The 19,774-nt window shown below is 47.6% G+C and overlaps 2 protein-coding genes across 9 annotated transcripts in view; one reads left to right on the forward strand and one right to left on the reverse strand.

Moving 5' to 3' along the window:
• FSIP1 (fibrous sheath interacting protein 1) overlaps positions 1–19,774 on the forward strand; it is a 260,080-nt gene that overhangs the window by 123,834 nt on the left and 116,472 nt on the right. The window contains exon 12 of one of the 7 annotated variants that reach the window (XM_084775578.1): positions 109–3,233. The exons of the other annotated variants lie outside the window; for them this stretch is intronic. Coding sequence (XP_084631704.1) covers positions 109–161 — 53 coding nt within the window. The 3' untranslated portion in view covers positions 162–3,233. Of the gene's footprint in view, positions 1–108; positions 3,234–19,774 lie in introns of those variants that run through there. 7 annotated transcript variants of the gene reach the window in all.
• THBS1 (thrombospondin 1) lies at positions 3,038–17,786 on the reverse strand. Of its 2 annotated transcripts, none has more exons than XM_084775572.1 (22): positions 17,586–17,786; positions 16,973–17,067; positions 16,180–16,739; positions 15,253–15,328; positions 14,772–14,971; positions 14,555–14,677; positions 13,704–13,797; positions 12,853–13,026; positions 12,156–12,332; positions 11,658–11,831; positions 11,293–11,420; positions 11,028–11,180; positions 10,444–10,662; positions 9,808–9,915; positions 9,118–9,277; positions 8,880–8,998; positions 7,423–7,657; positions 7,011–7,238; positions 6,572–6,843; positions 6,089–6,186; positions 5,841–5,980; positions 3,038–5,100 (listed from the first exon to the last, which is right to left on the reverse strand). In XM_084775572.1, the coding sequence occupies exons 2-22, from the start codon at positions 17,037–17,039 to the stop codon at positions 5,093–5,095; spliced, it is 3,513 nt and encodes a 1,170-aa protein (XP_084631698.1). In that variant the 5' UTR covers positions 17,040–17,067; positions 17,586–17,786; the 3' UTR covers positions 3,038–5,092. The 2 variants fall into 2 exon arrangements, with proteins under 2 accessions (XP_084631698.1, XP_084631697.1); XM_084775571.1 differs by having other exon boundaries at positions 14,772–14,974; positions 17,586–17,785.

Below are 19,774 nucleotides of genomic sequence, written 5' to 3' on the forward strand. Positions count from 1 at the left end.
TGCTGTCATACAGGCCAGGCTCATTCTGCTGTACAGCCAAGTGAATGGCTCGATGCTTCAGAGGATGCATTTATGACTTTAGAATCACTGTGGTTATTTTATTTGCAGATGAGCAGCAGCCCGGGGATGCTGTGGACGAACCAGAAGAACGTGAAGCATGACTTTCTAGGGTTTAAGCTTAAGAAAGTTGGAAATTCAGTTGCATTATATTTTTTTCTAAGTTCTTTGTATTCAGTGATTGCATCAAAGAGACAATTCCTCAAAGGATCACAACATTTGAATCCCCTCCTGTGCTGATTACATTTCTTTGGTATTTTTGAAACTTGGGGTATAAATGTTTGATGGGTTTTAGTAATTGAAATTCCTGGGGAAATTTGTTTACAACCATATCACTAATCTTACAGTCTCCAGGAAACTTTATAAAAGCCAACACTGTAACATGTGCATGCTGTGCTAAGTCTAGCGGACATGAATTTATTGTTTTTTACTTGCCACATTTTTGGGGGGCAATGCTGAGCATTGAACTTAGGACCTTGTGCATTTGAGGCAAGCACTCTGTCACTAGGCTGAATCTTCAGCCCTCTACATTGTTTTTTCTTCCTTCCTTCCTTCCTTCCTTCTTTCTTTTCTTTTCTTTTTTTTTGAGACAGAGTTTCTCTGTGTAGCCCTGGCTGTCCTGGACTCACTTTGTAGACCAGGCTGGCCTCGAACTCACAGAGATCCACCTGCCTCTGCCTCCTGAGTGCTGGGATTACAGATGTGCGCCACCCTGCCTGGCTTTCTATGTTAGGTTTCCTGTGTTTCAGCTCTGATGATTCAGGTGACTGTTGTTCTGCTTTCTCTTCCCCTTCTTTCTGCCTAATTAATGTTTGTCAATAAGAACAGCTCAACTTGGGGAGAAATGAATTCCTGAAACAAAGGAACGTTGGCAGAATCTGTGCTATCCTGATAGTGATGATTCCTTCCTTAAATTGAGTGTGATGGATTATTTATTACTCTCAGTATATTATGTTCTCCTGGAGTTTAGGCCTTTTAGCATGCAGGGAATCCAGGTGAACCTTATTAAAAGCAAGTCTGCTGCATTATCTCAAGTGAGAAGGTTGTCCAGTTCTGAGCCAGTGACTGGATCTCCTAAGAAGCTTTTATGGTCACTGAGTGTAGGCTGAATGTAGGCTGAGTGTAGGCTGAGTTTGGCTTCCTAGGTGGAAGTCTAGTTCATAATAAGCTGCGGCTCCGGCTTCAGTAGTTTGGATTACGGCGTGCATATCGCTGTTCTTTTCTAGCACACCTTCATTGGCGCTGCTTGACATTAATGATTACTTACATATTTTCCTGCTTGTTGAAATGAAGAATTCTATAGCTACTATTTTCAAGAGCATCCAACACTCATGTGGATGTCTTTATCCAGTCTTCCTGTTTCAGTTGCTTGTTCAATTCTGTTGATTTTGTTTTTGAGATACAGGAGCTTGAACCCAGGGCCTTGCACATGCTAGGCGAGCACTCTACCACTGAGCCACACCCTCAGCCCACTGTTTGTCCATTCAAAATAGCAACAGCATACACTGATGTCCATCGGCTGCCCTGTGATTTCTCTTAATGCCTGGGTTTTGCTAGCATCAAATGCCTGTAAAAGTTAAAAACCACAATTTCAGATTCTCCCAGCATGATTGTGGCACTTGTGGGTACTGAAGAGTTTGTAGGAACAGAGGGCAGACTGGCGTGGTGGGCATTTGGAGTGGGACAGAGAGAAGCTTCAGAAGGTTCAGACTTTATACATCCATGCTTTCCTTGTATGTGAGGTACATGTATAAAAGGGGCATGGAGGGAGAGAGAGAGAGACAGACAGACAGAAAGAAAGAGAGAGAGAGGAGGGAAGGAAAGAGAGGAGCACAAAGAGCAACCATTTCTGTGGGAATTGCACAGGCTTATGACTTTACAGGATGCTTCTGCAGATGGTGTTTGAGGTACAAGGGGCCTGGCTGTTGCCAGAGTCAGCTAAGGGGAAGGAGATAATGACATTTAGTGATGAGCTTTTAAATAAAAAGGAGTAACATTATTCCATAGCATGTCAGCTGAAAAGTGGCAAGGGCAGATAATTGAGATATACCACGTAATTTAGCAGTCACTCTCCTGAGTCAAAACCAAACCAAGCCACAGCACACCACTCTGGCTTCCTCTAAGCTAGTGTTAGACCAAGAAGAAGAATAAAAATTATGGCGAGGGAGAGGCGAGCACAGACTAATGCATGATAGAAAGGGATAGTAAGGTTCCTTAGGCAGTACCCTTTCTTTAGTGAGCCACCAGCACCACCTTAGCTGTGAAATTTCCAGGACCCAGTTTACGACCTTTCAGCTAAACATGGCAGTCCTCTCCTGTATGAGTTGAAACCTGTCGTCTGGGTGATGTGATTCTAGTTTTGAGCAAGTCTTTACTCTGTTATAACCTCCCGACTTGAAGGCCATTCTCACAGTGACATGGAATAGGCCTGGGCTAAATAAAACCTCTTCTCTGGCCACGTTTTCTGCCTCATCTTGACATTCCCCTCTGGCAGTTTTGTGCAACGTTTTACTAAAAATTAAATGGACCTCTTTCCCACGAGTCCACATAGCAAACAGTCTGAGAGAAACTGAGGACACATTTTAGATAATTCATTCTCTCAGAACATTTCCTCAGCATGGGCTAGTTCTTACGGCTTCACCGTGGGTCTGGGGGGCGACAAGGCACCTGGTCCACTCCAGTCAGTGCTTTTACAATAGGGAAGGCTGGCCGGGGAGGCAATGTCCATCTTTCACAGCCAGTTCTTTCTAGTCGTGGTGAGACCTCAAAGCCAGACCTTTCACCTAGCAGAATGTCCTTATTGATCTCTGTATTGGGACTAGAAATAAGCTGTATCTTCACACTCATGGTTAATCCACCTGACTCCAGTTCTGCCTATTAGCCCTGCTATGCTGGAAATGTGCTGTGTGTTAAGAATGCCTTTGGCCCACCTCCCACGAGAGCCAGCCACAAAGAACAAAACAAACACGGACACAATAAGTATAAATATAAATTTCCATATGATTTATTGTTGTTCCTTGTACGTAAGAAACAGTAATATACAAGTTACACTGCTTTAGAATGTAAAATGGATAAAAATGTGTACAAAAAAGCACGTTCCTAGAAAAAAGGGTATTGGCAAATAGTAAAAACTGGGAAGTAAAAAGCAAAAATGAAAACAAAACCAAAGAAACAAACTAAAACAAAACAAGAAAAACCAACATTTCTTCAGTGTGCAAACATATAAAAATAGAAATACTAACTCTACAGGCAGTATTTCCTGATAAATTATTTAAATAGCATATCTACATAGTCTGAGATCTCTATTCCAATGGCAATGATAAAATAATTTATAAAAATAAAGCAACGGTGTACAAGATGATAGAACAAAACCAGAACTTTGAGAAGTTGTATTTTAACATTTCAAAGCTGTTTCTTTATTGGGATCATCCTCTGCAGAGGATTTTTATGCTATATACAACACCGACTTTTTAGACATGACAGTAGTTTTAAGTTTATTGACACTTAAACTCTTTCTACTTGATCCAAAATTCTTTACTCAGTCACACAACAAATGAGGTAATATTTGTATATAAGTTCCACCTTTGTCTCTTGGGAAAATGAAAAACAAAAAAGGTGATTATGTTTTCTTCTCCAGGGAAATAGGCATGAGGGGCAGCGGGGACTAGCCTTAGAGTGCCCGTGGTCTCCTTTATAAGGAGAAACACGTGCAAATGGGTAGCCACCGAATTCCACTTGAAAAGATAGAGAAAACAAAGGGGGAGAAGCCAAAGGAGTTCAAATCATTCACTCTAAGCCTGAAAGTGAAAGGCAGCAGCTTCTGCTGGTTTTCCACACACTAGTTTTGGAGAGATTTGCTGATCTGCCTCAGCTACCTGCTCGCAAACATTTGCCATATGCAATGTAATTCCAGGTAGAACAGGGTTAATAAATAATCTGTATTTACAGTCTTACAGTCATAAAGACTCACTATGAAGGAGATTCAGATAGTCCCGTGCTCCGTGCTTCAGTACAATCCTTCAGACGGGTCCTCCAGAACAGGGAGGAAAAAAAAATAAATATATTACATCGGTAAAGCGCTTGTTAAACAAAAACCAGAAGAGAAGTGGAAAACTCCATGGAAAGTGAGGAAAAAAAAAAAAAAGGAATGTTGAAGTTAAGTTGATAGAGATTTTGTGCCTTTCTAACCATAACATAAAGGCATACTGCCCCTCCTGAGGAGGCAGCGAGAGCTCACTGAGGTGGTGGGGTTCTCCTGCTGGCCTGCTACATGTGCACGCTGGACGTGCAGAATAAACCAACAGTTCCAGCTCGACCAGCCAAGGGCAGCCAGCACAGCCTTACCCTTCTGACCCCTACTCTGGCCACTGCAGGTGACGTGTGTGAGAAGCGCCCAAAGGGAGGAAGTCCGGAAGCCAGGCCTTAACCTCCCTTCCCTGTTCACTCAAGTGCCTGCATCGATGGCTGGGTTAATCAGCTCACACCATCAGCATAAGGAAATGATTTAGTACCGACCAAGTTAACAGCTCCTCCTAGAAACATAAGATTTTCTTCAGACAGTTGTGTCTTGGCTATGCACCCTCCCTGTGCTTTGGTTCCCGCCTCCCACTCCTGAGGACCTACGCCAGGGGCGGTTTGGCGGGGAGGCCTTCTTTCTGACATGCCTGAAGCTGCTTCTGAGTGTGCTGCTCAGAGGTGACCTCACAGAAGCCCTGGCTCTGTGAAGAAGGCAGAGTGGAGCGGGCACCTTCCCAGCGGGAAGCAAATAGACGCTTCTGCTTTTACAAAAGCAAACCAAAGTAATTCTTCATGTTCTTGGAAGATGCGTTCTCATTCGTTAAGGGCCGAGTGCTGAGTCTGGGTTTGAAAACTGCATTTTCTTGAGGCAGGTCACATGCTCTACAAGTCCACACTATGCAAGAAGAGAAGCAAGGAAGGCGAGAAGTGATCCTGGCGGGGAAGGGGGGGGGGCGTTCTTTAGCCCTTGGCTCCAGAAGGTGCAATGCCAGCGCTGGCTACAATTGGCAGCTAACGATTAGGAATCTGTTAAATAAACAAAGATGAGTATTAATGAGAGCTAATCCGCAAGCACGCCCTCATCTTAGTATAATCACCAGATGAGCAAGTCAGTCAGGGCTAACTCTCTAGCTTTGACAGGGACGGACTCATGAGTCCCTATCCCGGCCCCATCCACATTAGCATGGCTACTGGTGTCATGCTTGCTTGGGTCATGTTTAGGTAGCCATGTTGCCAAGACTTTGCTCTTGATACCTTTGGGCTTGCAGACAATGGACTCAGTAAACACGTACTAAACGCATCTTCTGTGGCAGCTCCAACACTAGACTCAGGGTTTAGGTAATCCCGTGAAGAAAATGGAGGCAGCAAAGCTAAGGCTTAGTGAAAATTAATCCCCTCTCTGTTCTTGGTCTTGAAAGAGACAGGCAGTGCTTGTGATGGCATGAATAAAACCACAAGCCAAGTGTGAGAGATATAAACACACACAACTTTTGAGTGTTAGCAGCAAGGGCCAATGCTTGTAGCTACTTGTTTAGTGTCTGCCTCTGACTTATATAGGAAAAGCTCGGAGACTCCTGGGCAAACTAATATTCCTGATAGGGAATCAGGATTTTATAGACATTCTCATGGTTAGCATTTTATCCACAAAAGCAAAATAGACATGACTAGCCCTATCCCCAACATAGTCTTTACATGAGACCCTTCTGTCACTGTCATCCTTATTAATCTGGAGACACATTGACTACATTCACCAGTGTCGCTCCTACCTCGGCACTCGTATTTCATGTCTGAGAAGAACACCATTTCTTGAGAGAAGACAAACAGGCCTAGTCTACCGCCAGCGTAAGTTTTGTCATAGATGGGTCCTGAGTCGGCCATGATTTTCTTTCCTTCATACATCACCACTCTGCACAGGGGGGAGAAAAGATCTTCTTCATGAGACTGCTACTTCTTGGTCTTATCTTTTGAGCCTATTACGTGTGACTGCAGCGAAATTTAATCACGGCAATCTTACCTGATAAAGCCTGTCTTTGGCCTGTGGCTGAGGCGCCATCTGTAAGCGGTGAAGTCTTTCCAGCCTATGTGACGAGGGTCATGCCACAGGGTGCGCACCTGAAGGAAAAGGACCAGAAAAGGTTGAAACACAGCTCCCTCTGAAGGTTCATATTTCATTCCACAAGAACCTGCTTAAAAGGCACCGAGACAACCTATATTTGGAGAGCGGGCAGTGTAGAGTTTCCCCCAAGGCATCTCCCATTTATGGGTATAAGCAGAGAAGAGAAAAGGCAAGGAAGGTTTTGTTTAAGTGGCCGATGCTGCCTGTGGAGTTCAATCAGAGCGCACTCTCTCCTAGCACACTATTATAGCTTTGTCCCGTGGTTCATGAGGCTGGGCATTTGACTGCTGTGACTCTTTCAGGGGAACTTGGCCAAAGCACTATCTCCCATGCTCCCCAAGGGCCCATCGATTGTCCCTTTTAGACGACGTGGCTTCTTACCTGGCCAGGGGTGTTTCCTGTGTGCCACAAAGCATTCCTCAGGTGCTCGCCAGGCCCTGTGGTGGAATTCACAACCTTTACAGACAGGCCGGAGTATCCCTGAGCCCTTGTGGGGTTGGTGTCCCAGTAGGACTGGGTGACTTGTTTCCACATCACAACGTAGAAGCGGCTGCTGGACTGGTAGCCGAACACAAAGCCAGCGTAGTCATCGTCTCTCTCAGTGTTGATGAAGAAGGTTCCACTGAAGTCCACGGCATTAAACTCGTCATAACCTGGAAGGCAAGGCCAGCGTCAGATTAAAGACTGTGGCTTCTATGGCGTTCCCCACAATGCTCCCAGATGTCCTGAGTGGCCAAAGGCCATAGGTGTGATTCTCAGATTTCATATTTGCCCCCCTCCTGGCATATTCCCACCTGGATCGAAGGAGCTCATTGCTTACCCACAGCAAGGCCAGGATCACAGTTGACAGTCTGGACAAGCTCTTTGCCCTGATGGCGCACAACCCAGTTAGGGTCATTTTGGGAGGTCCCTTTGGGATCTAGAGGAATCATCTGGAACCGGCGGAAATCGGTTTCACTGATGGCAACATTTTCAGGGCAGATGTCATCAATGTCTGGCACATTGTCATGGTCAAAGTCGTCTTTGCAGGCATCACCTCGGCCATCACCTAGGGTCAAAGAGGGTGAAAGTTCAGTGAAATTCTGAAATGCTATTATGAGTGGGTCACAAGTTCACTATCTTGTCAAAAAACTGGTGTCTTGTTGCTTTGCCCTTTCAGATACTCCGTTCTCACGCCTTCCATCTAGACAGCTGAGATGCTAAGCTTGTCAGTAAGGGCCACAGGGACTCACCATCAGAGTCCTTCTGGTCAGGGTTGGGCACCAGCCTGCAGTTGTCCTTGTCATCAGGGATGCCATCGTTGTCGTCATCATGGTCACAGGCATCGCCTTTGCCGTCCTTATCATGGTCGGCCTGATTGGCATTAGGCACATAAGGACAATTGTCCAGATTGTTCTGGTGGCCATCTTCATCAATGTCCTGATTGTTGTCACAAGTGTCTCCTATGCGGTCTGAGTCAGAGTCCAGCTGCAAGAGAGGCGTCAACAGTGGGTGAATCAAACTTCTACTCCAGGCCCGGAATCATGACAGCGGTCTCTTCAGACTGTCTGCATAATGTGTACGAGACATCAACCACTTTTTAACTTAAAAAAAAAAAAGCATTTGCCTTTCTTCATCTATTTCATAAAGATTTCATCTTTTGGCTCAGATAAAGTCAAACTCTGAATTTTTTCCCAACAGACTTTCCCAGAGTTCTTAGCATTCAGTATGTGTGAGGTGCTTAGGGACGGGTTATAGAAAAACCGGATGCTCTCTTGCCAGCATTTCTGTCATTGCTTTTGAGATTTTTGCATGATGTTTGAATTTGCTTATAGGAGTTATTCTAGTCTGAGGAATCAAAAACCCACTCAGTGAGGTAAATGCTACTGAAGATATCTAATGTCTGGTAGACTCAAACTCAAAGCAGGAGATCTCAGTGCCACATGACCTGCAGCTAACACAGGTCACACACAGTTTCCTGTCCTGATGGCTTGATGTCATCTCGCTGTTAGCATGATACAACTTCACAAGGATAAGTATTAGGAGAAACTTCAATTCTCTTTTCTCTAATCTTTAGGAAAACATTCTATGCAAATTTCTGATTTCTAATAGGCCTTTTAGAACCATCGTTTGAGGAAAAAGAAAAATCAATTTACTTTATTCCTGGAAAGCCATGATGCACAGCGACTAAAAGGGAAACTCTCTGATATTGGAAGCCTATGGATTAACTCCCGATTGTCACACCTACAGCGTGGTGAGGAGGAGACTGGGAGCCTGGGTTTAATGGGAGAATGGGAAACACTAGACTCATCCAGCGTTGAGCATTTTAGTGTTTTCTCACTACATGCTGTTCCTAGCCATCGCATAGGTGTTTTCTTCTGCTTCTGGATACTGCCTTCCTCTTGGTTTTACCTGCTTGGATATGACCATAGAACTGGCAGCCTCAGCTCTTTGTTTTGTGTAATTTATCTTGACGGCGCTCACAAGACTGAGGTTACAAGATTTCTACACTAACCCCTGCAAGTGTTTGCCAAGGGCTCACGTCAGGCAAACTCTTTACAGCCACGCATTGCATATGGCTCTGGGGGTCCTGGGAACCCTAGTAATGGCAGGGTCTTGGAATCTATTGAACTCACTTCACTCTTGGAAAGGCTTAGAAAGGGAGACACAGTACCTCACTATCAGAGAGATGCTGCTAGAGTTCACCTACCTGGTCTGGGTTGTGCTCCAGGGGGCAGTTGTCACACTGATCTCCAACCCCATCCATGTCAGTGTCCCTCTGGTCCACATTGTAAACATACTGGCAGTTGTCTCGCTCATTGAGGATTCCTAGGGAGGGGGTGCACATGAGAGCTGAGTCCTGTAGCCCCACATAAATGACACATTCACAGCCACTGAGTAAGCTGTGCGTGTCTCTGTCCCTGCTGCCAAGCCAGGGGCTGCCTCACCATCTCCATCGATGTCCACAGCACAGGCATCTCCCTCCCCATTGTTGTCTGTGTCGGCCTGGTCAGGGTTGTGGTTGTAGGGGCAGTTGTCACAGCGGTCTCCCACATCATCTCTGTCGTAGTCATACTGGGCTGGGTTATAATGGAATGGACAGTTGTCCTGCAAAGAGGAGAAATGGATGCTCAGCTGATGCCTTCAACCCTATACATGGTAGTATAAACCCTCAAAGATCTGCAGTAGTCATTTTGTACTTGGTCAATATGCTGAGCATTCAGCGTAAGTAAAATTCCAAGACAGGATGACACGATGGATGAAAACTAGATTATTTTTGGTTACAATTTAGAGAAATATGTAGACATATAAGATATACATATATAGGCATAAACACTATCTCTGCTTTCATTATAAAAATACATTCATTTAGGCAGTATATCTGAATGCCATTGTATGCACTATGATTTCCCAAACTGGAGGAGTTTGTGGTGAAAAGCTAAAACTCTTACTTTAACAATTCTTTCAGTATCATCTGTGTCCTCAAATTACTGAGACACGCTGACAAGTTTCCATTTATTCTCTATCTCAGTTTGGCCTGTGTTTTTGCTACAACTCTGCAATGCTCTTGCACCCCAGTGTCCCAGGCTGTCATTGTGCCGCAAGGATGAAGGAGGAATGGAGAGTTTTGTCCCTACCCTGTCATCTGGGATTTTGTCGTTGTCGTCGTCATCATCACAGGCATCACCAATTCCATCTTTGTCATAATCTTCCTGCCCTGAGTTGGGAAGGTTGGGGCAGTTGTCCTGAGAAAAAGGAGACGTATGTGACAGCTACAAGTTAGCATTCCTTTGCTTGACACACAATAGGGGTCACACCGGCATGGCCCCTATATCTATATCTATATCTATATCTATATCTATATCTATATCTATATCTATATCTATATCTACATCTATTCTATCCAAATAGAATGCTCAGGTGCAGGCCAGTTTTTATGAGAAGGTGAGGCTATGAAATACATCATGGCGTGTGTATAAAGTTAGGTAGTTTGTATAAAGCTCTAGGCTCCATACATGCTGTGAACACAAGTCCGACTCTGCAAGATGCCAGTAGAGCAGTCTTTCTGGATAAAAGAATTGAGACTCTGGGATACAAATGCCAAAAGGGTCTGTCTTGTTCATGACCTTTGCACCAAATGACTCCATGCTAGTGAGAGTTGATGCCTTTCTGCCTTTGGGAGGTTCAATCTTTGTTTCATTTTCAGTTTTGTAACATTCAGGACTCCTTGCCACATTTCTGAGAGGGAAGCCCACGAGGGAAGCTGGCCGTACCTTTTTGCAGTGGTAAGTTGCATTGGCCACACACACCAGGTCCTCATTAGGCCAGCCATCGAGGTCTGTGTCCTCTCCACAGATGATGCCATTGCCTGCGTAGCCAGGCTTGCACTCACAGCGGTACATGGGGTCACTGTAGTGACCCAGGTAGTTGCACTTGGCATTCTTGTTGCAGTCATGTGTCCCATCCGTGCAGGGGTTTCGAGGCTTGCACACCTGAGGGTACAGCATCCCAATGCTATCACGGAATGTTTAAAAGTCCCAAGACACCATAGAGTCCAGCTCCCTCCCATCCTGATGGAAACAGAGGCCCCATTTGGGAGAAAGCTGGTATTCTTCTGCTCCCTCTCCATACTCTCTGAGGCTATGCAGGCTATTAGTAAATGCTGTTTTACACTGAATTTTATTGGAACTTCTCAGTATGTGTAAGCCTATCTGATCACAGTTTCTTTCAGCACAACATTTTCAAAGATATTGGCTGCCCAGTCATTCATCAAAGACTGTGTTCGGTGCCCTCACTGTTTGTCTGCTGTTTGGTCAAGGACAGCCTTCTTCTACTCTGGCCTGCTTGTCTACTGTACCTGTTTGTTGGCCATGGCATGTTCGATACCTCGGCCAAAGGGCTGTGGGCCTGTGAATCTTGGTGGGCAGGGCAGGCAATTGTAGCCAGGGTCTGTGTTCTTACACCGATGTTCTCCGTTGTGATTGAAGCAGGCATCGGGCACTTCTTTGCACTATGGAAGAAATGAGCATTTGCTTAAAACTTGGAAGATGATGTTTTATGGAAGGGCCCTCAGCCAAGTTAGCGGCTTTCCTCATTCTGGTAAGAGAGCCCTGGTTGCTTACCTCATCGACGTCTTTGCACTGGATGCCATTTCCACTGTAGCCAGGCGGACATGCACCACATTTCCAGCTCCCATCGGGATAGCTAGTACACTGGGTACCAGCAAAGCAGGGATTGGACAGGCATCCATCTGAGATGAGGTAAGAGACAGGGTAAGTGGTTGGGTCTAAGTTGTTATTTAAACATGACACAAAATAAGACATTGCAGGGTCTTTGTTACCGGTAATGGCCCCCTGGGTCTTTCAGTAATCAGACCCACCAGGACCAACGAAAGCTGGACCCCCACCCCAACCAGTGAGTGCTGACTGTGTTACTCATAACATAGAATGCTCCCAGGGTGGTTTTTGTCCCTGGCTTCACAGCTTACCAATTGGACAGTCTTGCTTATTGCAAACTTGATTTTCTGTCACGTCACCAACACAGTCTTTGCCTCCGAACTGGGGTGTGGGGTTGTTACAGAGTCGGCTGCGTCTCTGCACTCCTCCTCCACAAGTGACAGAGCAGATGTCCCATAGTGACCAGGGACCCCAGCCTCCATTGACTGCAAGAAAATCAGTCACGTGTAAACAATTAAGTTTTCAGGTGTCTTATCTGTCCCAGCAGCCTGTTCTGGGCCTGTTAGAAATGCCTCCTAACCTGACCCATGGGAAGAATGTTTGGGAATTAGGGAGGGTTGAAATGGTTTTCTTTCTGTTTTTCATTAAAAGAAGCTGCTGACCACGCAAGACTTTATTTCTGTTTGTTTCTTTAGTGAGTGTGCTCTCCATGCTCCATGGTCCACTGAACTAACTGGAGGCCGCAGATAGCAGGCAACCAGCTAGGCAGAGCTACCTCCCCAAGTGTCCCCGGGTCAGGCCACACTTACTTGGGCAGGCATCTTTCTTGCAGGCTTTGGTCTCCCGAGCTTCACCTTCACAGGGCTTCCCGTTCATCTGGGGGCTGGGGGAGTTGCAGAGCCGGATCCTTGTGATCACACCATCCCCGCAGGTCACGGAACAGGACGACCATGGGGACCAGTGACTCCAGCCACCATCCTGCTTAACTGAAATGGCAAAGCTGATGGTCACAAGTGGTGCTGCTTTGGAGGGGGCCACAAAGAAAGTCTCAACACCCAGTGATTCCAGCAGGTCATCAATGGCAACCTAAACTAGTGTGTAGTAGAAACTGGCTATTGCCACATCAGTGTCAATGGAGAAACTCTCACAGGAAGCATAGTATTTGACTGTCAATAGCCTGGCGTTTGTAGGTCACTGTGCAAGAGCCAAACTCTATTCTAATTGTTTTACGTGCATTATCTAGAGAAAAATGCCTAGAATAACTTGGTCAAGAATGACCATTAGTCCCATGTTATAGATGATAGGGGGTGAGCGGAGGGTTGAGGGAGTGGGGAGGGGAGTGCTCAGGGAAGGAAGGTCACGCTCAAGCATGCAGAGGTTGGGAGTGTAATTGAGACTCAGATTCCAAGCGCAGAACCTGTGCCCTCAGGCTGCTTGCTATGGGATTGCTCTTGATGGTGACAGCATCGAGAGGAGAGATCACCCCTTAGCGGCTATGACACTTACATCTTTTGTCGCACTCCTGAATGTGGCAGGTCCTTGTCTGTACGGAAGAGCCCTCGCATCTGTTGTTGAGGCTGTCACAGGATCGACCACGTTGCTGAATCCCATTGCCACACGTGGCAGAACAGGTGGTCCACTCAGACCAGGGAGACCAGCCATCGTCAGCAGAGTCACTGGCTGTGGGGAGGAAGGAACGAGGAATGAGGGCGCTTAGCATCTCTCACGTCTAAGACAAATTGCTTTTTAGAGGGCCCTGTTTAGGGTCCTTCATTGCCAGAGGTTGCAGAGCAGCAGGTTTCTTTTTAAAATCCTTTTTCCATGCTCCTAGCTTATTGAAAGTATCATGAACAAATTGTTCACATTTATGGATACACCAGAGGCTTGGCTACACAAGTCTGTTGTGGCATAGTAATGAGAGTGGGGCTGATTCACACGCCCGTCATTTACAGGCTTTTGTGTGGTGCTGACGATCTACCCTCCCGGAAATTCAACAGTTGCTGTCAATTTTCCAGTGGATAATTTTTTTCTAACAGAAAGATCAACTAGCTTAAGCCTGCCACCGTATTCATCTCCGCTCCTCAGAGCATCACATCAGAATCCATAAATGTTGCCAAGATTATTCATTATTGCCTATGCTATAACCAGATGGGTGGTAAAGATTTGGTCCCCTCAGAGGTTTGGGCTCTGTACAATAGACCAACTGATAGTTAGTTACCTAAGTCTATCTGCAAGAATCTGACTAGAAATGTCTGATGGAGTTGTGAGGGGCTGGGCTCTGGTGCTGTGCCAGCTGTCAGGATGCTCCCAACCTTAGGCAGCCACCGAGGGATGGTTACACCATTTTAGGGACTTACGCCAACACCGTGGGCAGCATTCTCCATCAGGAACAGTGGCATTGGAGCAGGGCATGACGGGGCACAACACCTTTTTGCAGATGGTAACTGAGTTCTGCAAGGCAAGAGGAGGAGAGGGAAATACGTTACCAAGCACGTTACAAAGAGGACCTTTCTGTGACATTTTCACTCAGGCAGTTTTTAATGGGAGGGATGTCCCTCTGCTGGAACCATAGTACTCACCGTCACATAGTTCCAGGGCTAATTGGCACTCCATTCTTTGGGAAAGTTCTTTTTAAACTGCTACTCAGGCAGGTGTGGAAGTTACAGAAGAATGCATTTGTATAAGGGAAACCAAATTTTGTATTGATGTCATTCACATATGTAGATGTCATATATCAAATGTAGGTATGGCTTTATCACATATTGGAGAAAGATGGGGACTTAATGGAAGTTGTGTCTCAAATTCAGTGGTCAGTGGTTTGCATTTAAATTTTGCTTTTCCTGGGGAGCTAGAGATCTGAGCAGCGTCAGAAGAACCTCCCTGCCAGCGCTGAATACAAATCAGGGCTGGTCAAAAAAAGAAGGCCCTAAGCAGGCTTTATGCACCTGACATTCAATCCTGGGCCTTTGAACTAAAGCAGGCAAATGATCCCAATGTTTAGGCAGATTTGTTCTCTTAGCTCCTCAGCCTAGAGTATAATTAAGACTTTGACAAACCATCTGAGATTTGTAGAGGAATTTGTAGATGTCATAATTACATATTAAAGAAAAAAAATCACTTTGGCTGCTGACCAAATGTGTGTGGTCATCTGAGTATCTCCTGAAACATACGCCGCCAATTCTTATTGGTGCTTGTGAGTGTCCCTTACCTTGCAGTGACACTCGGTACAGCTATCAACAGTCCATTCCTCATTGTTTTTGTACTGGACTCCATTGTGAAAGCACAGGGGAGGCCGCCTCAGCTCACTGGCCAGCTCTTTGTTCTCTTCCGTCTGAAAGGGGAGAGTGTTCATGAGTGTCCAGTCTCCCATGAGACCACCTGTGGTGATCTTCAAGGGCTGGCAAGTGGGAGCAGAGGCCACTGACCACTTTGCGGATGCTGTCCTGGAGTGTGGTCACGATGGTGCGCAGGCCCCTGAGTTCCAGGACCATCCTGGAAAGTTCGTCGCAGGAGAGGCCGCAGATGGCTTGCAGGTCCTTTGTTTTGTGGCCTATGTAGTTGGTGCGGATAGCAGGGCTGGAGCCGTTCACCACGTTGTTGTCCAGGGTGAGGAGGATGTTGGTTGCTGCTAAGAAACAAGATGTGACACAAGGACTTCAGCACCTGACCTCACCGGTTCCCACCCTTCAGGTTCTTGGTTGTGAGCGACATTTCATTTGGGATGACAGAGCGAGCGGGTGCAGGCAAGTGGAGTGCCCTTTGAGAGTCATTTTTTATACCTCAACTGTGTCCCCCTGGGATGTTGTGTATCAGCCCCCCGCCCCCGCCCACGGATTACATTTCTCAGGGTGTTTTTGGTGGGACTCCCCAGAATTCTCCAAATCTTAAGCACACAGTGGCACTCACCGCTGGAGCAGCCTTTGTTCCTGAGAATGTCTTCTGGGGTGGTTCCAAAGACAAATCTTACGTTCTGCAGCACCCCCTGTGGGCAGAGGACACACTTACTGTAAAAGGCTGGGAGTGGGGGCGGGGTGGGGGTGGGGCGGGGGCGGGGAAGCCCGTCTCATTCTGCTTGGAAAAGCCTGTGGCTAGTGCTCAGAAAGTTTAAAAGAACTGCTTTAGGATCGCCCTGCCAACAATTCAGACAGGCGTAAATTGCCAGAGAACTTCAAAATCCTAATTGTGTCTTCCGCCCGCTTGAGCTTTTTTTTTTTTTTTTTTTTTTTACAAAGAACCTGGTTATGGGGCTGCTTGGTGCACACAGGAAGTGGAATCTTTATCCCAAGTCTAGAGGACGAGATACTCTCTCTAGGGTCAAAGAGTTAATGTGGGAGTTCAAAGCCACGCTTGTAAAAATAAAATCTGAAAGTTAAGGCAAGGAAGAAGTCACAGCAGCACCGAGCAAGCTGTTTCTCCTGCCTTGGACCCATACTGAAAGCATCCAGAACACCCGACCAGGGACTCGAATACTGACAAAATATCCTTTTCAAGCCATATTCAAATTGGTGGGTACATTTGATACAAGTTATTTTTCTAGGAGCATAAGGAGTGTCCCATACTGATACAGGCTGAGCTGAATAGGAAAATTATTTCTTATCTCTCCGGGTAGCTAGGAAAGCATGGTTCTCAGGCCCGGCATCATTACAACGTATTTCTTATTCTAAATGAAGTTTCTCAGGCCCAGTCACCTGACCTACCCAGTTTGAAAAACCCTGTAGTTTGGGAGCATCGGTAAATGATTTAACCAACCTTCTGGGGGTGGGGTGGGGGTGTCTATCTGCTCCTCTCTTCATTTGAGAATAGATGGCCCTTGTGACAGGTAAGAAGATTTACCTGAAAGTTGTTATTGGCATCTCCCTTTGCAATGCGGAGCCTGGCGACACTGGCCAGGTCCTTGGTGAAAATACTCTGGATGGGAACGTCAAGTTCTGCGCTCTCCATCTTCTCACAGTCAACGTAGAGCTGCGCCCGGTCTTCTTGCACGAACAGTGTGATGCTCTTCCACTGGCCAGTGGCCAGGAAAGCTTCATCCACCGACACGACTTGGCGCTTCCCCAGCAGGCTCAGAATCAGGTCCAGTGTGCCGGTTTCGCCGTTGGAGACCACGCTGAAGATCTGGCCAGTATTGTCTTTGCGTTCCACGGCCAGGAGTGTGCCATGGGTCTTCTTCATCTGCCTCAAGGAAGCCAGGAAGATGAAGCCTTTGTCTGCCCACACGGCATCCAGTAGGTCTTGGAACTTGTTATCTGGCACTGGGGGGATCAGGTTGGCATTCTCAATCCGGAAGGCTGGGCTGGACGCATCTGGGCCCTTCACCAGACGCCGCCCGGGGCCCCTGCGGGCAGCTCCAGTGAGTTCAAAGATGTCAAACACACCGTTGTCTCCCCCGGATTCTGTAAGGCAGAAGACAATCAACTTTTTAGGCTGGGTGTAGGGATTCTGGCTGTGAGGGGGCGAAGTGAGAACTCTAGGCAATCCATGGGCAGTAAGGGCTCAGAGGAAACACACGGAGAGCAGGAAGGGTTCACCTGAGCTAGCTTGCATGGCAAACCCTCGCCCCCAGCGAGAGAAAGAGAGAGGGGCGTAGGGGGCTGGAGGGGGGGGGAGGAGAATCTCTCAGACTCACCTGGAATGCGGTTGCTTCCACACACTTGCAACAGGAACAGGACACCTAGTCCCCAGACAAGCTCCATGGTGGAGCCTTTGTGCCCAGCAGGGAGCCTGGAGCAAGAAACACAGGTGGCCAGAGTCAGAGACCAGAAAGCAAGGTGGGAGGGCAGAAGTGTGTGTGTGTGTGTGTGTGTGTGTGTGTGTGTGTGTCATTGACCCTATCTGTGTTGAAAAGAAAGGCAAACAGATTTACTTTCCTGAGGGCATCCAGTAAAAGCTAAGAGTGCCAGAGGCATGGAATTGTGGTGTTCAAGGATGAGGGGCATAAAGTGACTTGGAGGTTTCCCTTGCAGAGTCCTTTAGACACGACTACAGAATGTATTTGGGGACAGGAATAGCAAAGTCCAGGGGTAAACTGAAGACTACTAGATGAGAACATTTTGGGGTGCCTTGGAGGTATTGTTTGTGAACCCTAGGGTAGGAGAGAACCGGCTCCGGAAAGTTCTTTTCAGCGGCTAGATGGGGCACAGTAAAGGCCAGGTAGGGAAAGCAAAGGGGGTAGGAGGTGGGGATTCGCTGTCTCCAGCCTCAGGTGGCAGGCGGCGGCGGCGGGTGGGGAGGTGGCTTACCTGAGTGTACCGGGGCTCAGTAGCCGGGAGTCGTGGCAAAAGTTCAGCGAAGGACAAGGACGGCGAGTCCGGTGGAAACTCTGGGGCGCCCGGGGCGCCCGGAAAGACGGTGCTGGGACTGGGTAGCTGCGTTGGAATTGCCTGCAGAAGTCCGATGATGCCGGCTGACTCTGCGCAGTGGCTGCCTCAACCTAGGAACCCTGGACCTTTTAAAGAGGTGCTCGCATTCCTGGGAATCGCTCTGGCCAATGGGCGTCTGGGCAGGAAGCGGGAGGGGGGTGACGGGAGGGGGACTGGTTCCTCTCTCCGCACCCCCCTCGTTGCCTGGCGCGCAGCTCGCTGGCTGAAAGTCAAGGGGGGAAGGGGGAGGACACCGATCAGGCGCAGGAACCCTGGAACTTCTCAGAAAAATAGATCTCCTCCCACGCAGCCCTGGCGTACTCCGGCGCAGCGCTTAGGATCTTGCGCCATGCGGGCTGGACGGGCTCTGCATGAGGGTCTGCAAACGCGAAGCTCCTTTGGGGACCACCTAAGACCTTTTAGCAGGGCTTTCATTCAAGCTCATCTCCTTGAATATTTTGATGACGGAGACGCTTGGGGATTGAGACAATCTGCTTTAAAAATAAAAGTGAAGAGGGCCGTGGGTGAAGGGTCGGAAGCTTCCTCCTGGTCTATCCTGGTGGAGTGGGGGATCCCTCGTCATCTGTACTTTGCGCCCCACTCCTGGCCCCCGCACGCCTGTCTTCCTTCTGGCTTACTAAGGGTGGCAGTGCTTGGGCAGGGCCAGCGGGACTGTGCACCAAGGTTGCCATCCCACTAAGTTCAGAGTTCTTCCCCAGTTCTACTGTGCCCCCGCTAGGGGGCGGTATACGTATTCTGATTTAGGGGATTCCTCCACAGAGTTTCTAGTGGCATTTTAAGGAAACAAATTCGTACCCAGCGCTCTCAAGGCAAAACTGAAATTGTGTCTTGAAAAACAGTTTTGTGCCCACTCGTGTCACTTAACGTGACTCCTGATTGGAGAGTTTGCTGAACCATTTGGCTTCAGGATCTTACACTATGTACAGAACCGACCCGTAGAGCAATAAATTACTCTCTGCCTATTATTTTATTTCCCATCTCTGTCCCTAAACGTTCTTTTCATTTCTCGGCTCCCGAAACCAAGGTGTGGGTTACATTTCTGTGGGTATACACATTTCCATGAGCAGGCTACTGCCTGATGCTTCTGTCTCTGAAGTCTGGTCTCCATGCCACCGAGCCCAAGCCAAGATGACTCCAGCCTCCTGGAATTCCATTCATCTCTTTGGAAAGGGACGTCAGTGGCAACGCTTCCCCAGCTGCGTCCTGCGTGAACACGCTTGGCCCTGAGTCCAGAGACCCAGGTAAAAGCATCACCAAATAAGGATCTTGGCAGAGTCGGGTGGATGCAGGCTGAGCGACCGCTGGAACAACCGTCCCGTCCCCCCCCCCCCCCCCCCCCGCCTTCCCCCCTTATCAATTACACCTGGCTTAACTCCCAACTCTTGGAAACACCCACGACTTCATGCTCATCAAAGAGCAATTTCACTTTTCTTGTGTGGGAGTGTATGTGTGTGTGTGCGCGCACTTGCAGGGAGGGGCTTACAGAGTGTTTCCTAGTTACCCACAGTACACAGCTGCACAGCTAGTGCCTCTTGTAGATAAGTATGTTCCTAAGATGTGTTTGTTTATTGGACTTCAGATGCTCAGAGCCAGGAGTAGAAGCCTCTACTGGGTGATGAGTCAAGTTAGATTCCAGTCCTTGAAGCCGGGCACTGACTCATTGGCATAGTCTGAAGATTCTGGAATCTGCACCCATGCTTGTTCTTCATTTCCGGTTCTTTCCTCAGGTCCCCTTTGCTCTGCGAAAGGTGATTGCTTTACATTTCCCGTTCAGCACTAATTCTTCCTGCTGGGGGCCCTTAGGAACTAACTGTTCCTGGACGAGGGCTGGTAACCATCCTGGGACTGTTATCATGGAGATGAACGAAAGAGCCCCACAGGCAAGAGCGTCTCCTTGTGACCCACCCACTTCCCTAGGCCCAGCCACGCCACACCCCACCCCACCACACCACACCACACCACAATCAGTGCTGATGGAACAGGAGCAAGCAGATTCTGTCGGTTCAGGCCATGTGCTGCCCAGACTGAGGGGTGTGGGCAGCTTGTAG

This window comes from Acomys minous, assembly GCF_964271855.1.
Source record: "Acomys minous genome assembly, chromosome: 3".
In the NCBI taxonomy this organism is placed as follows: domain Eukaryota; kingdom Metazoa; phylum Chordata; class Mammalia; order Rodentia; family Muridae; genus Acomys; species Acomys minous.

Coding starts and splice junctions, on each gene's coding strand:
- THBS1 (XM_084775571.1), bottom strand. CDS start 17,039: ATGGAGCTTGTCTGGGGACTAGGTGTCCTGTTCCTGTTGCAAGTGTGT. Junction 12,333..12,852: donor TCAGGAGTGCGACAAAAGAT/GTAAGTGTCATA, acceptor TTGCCATTTCAG/TTAAGCAGGATGGTGGCTGG. Junction 5,981..6,088: donor CCAAAGACAGGCTTTATCAG/GTAAGATTGCCG, acceptor CCCCCTGTGCAG/AGTGGTGATGTATGAAGGAA.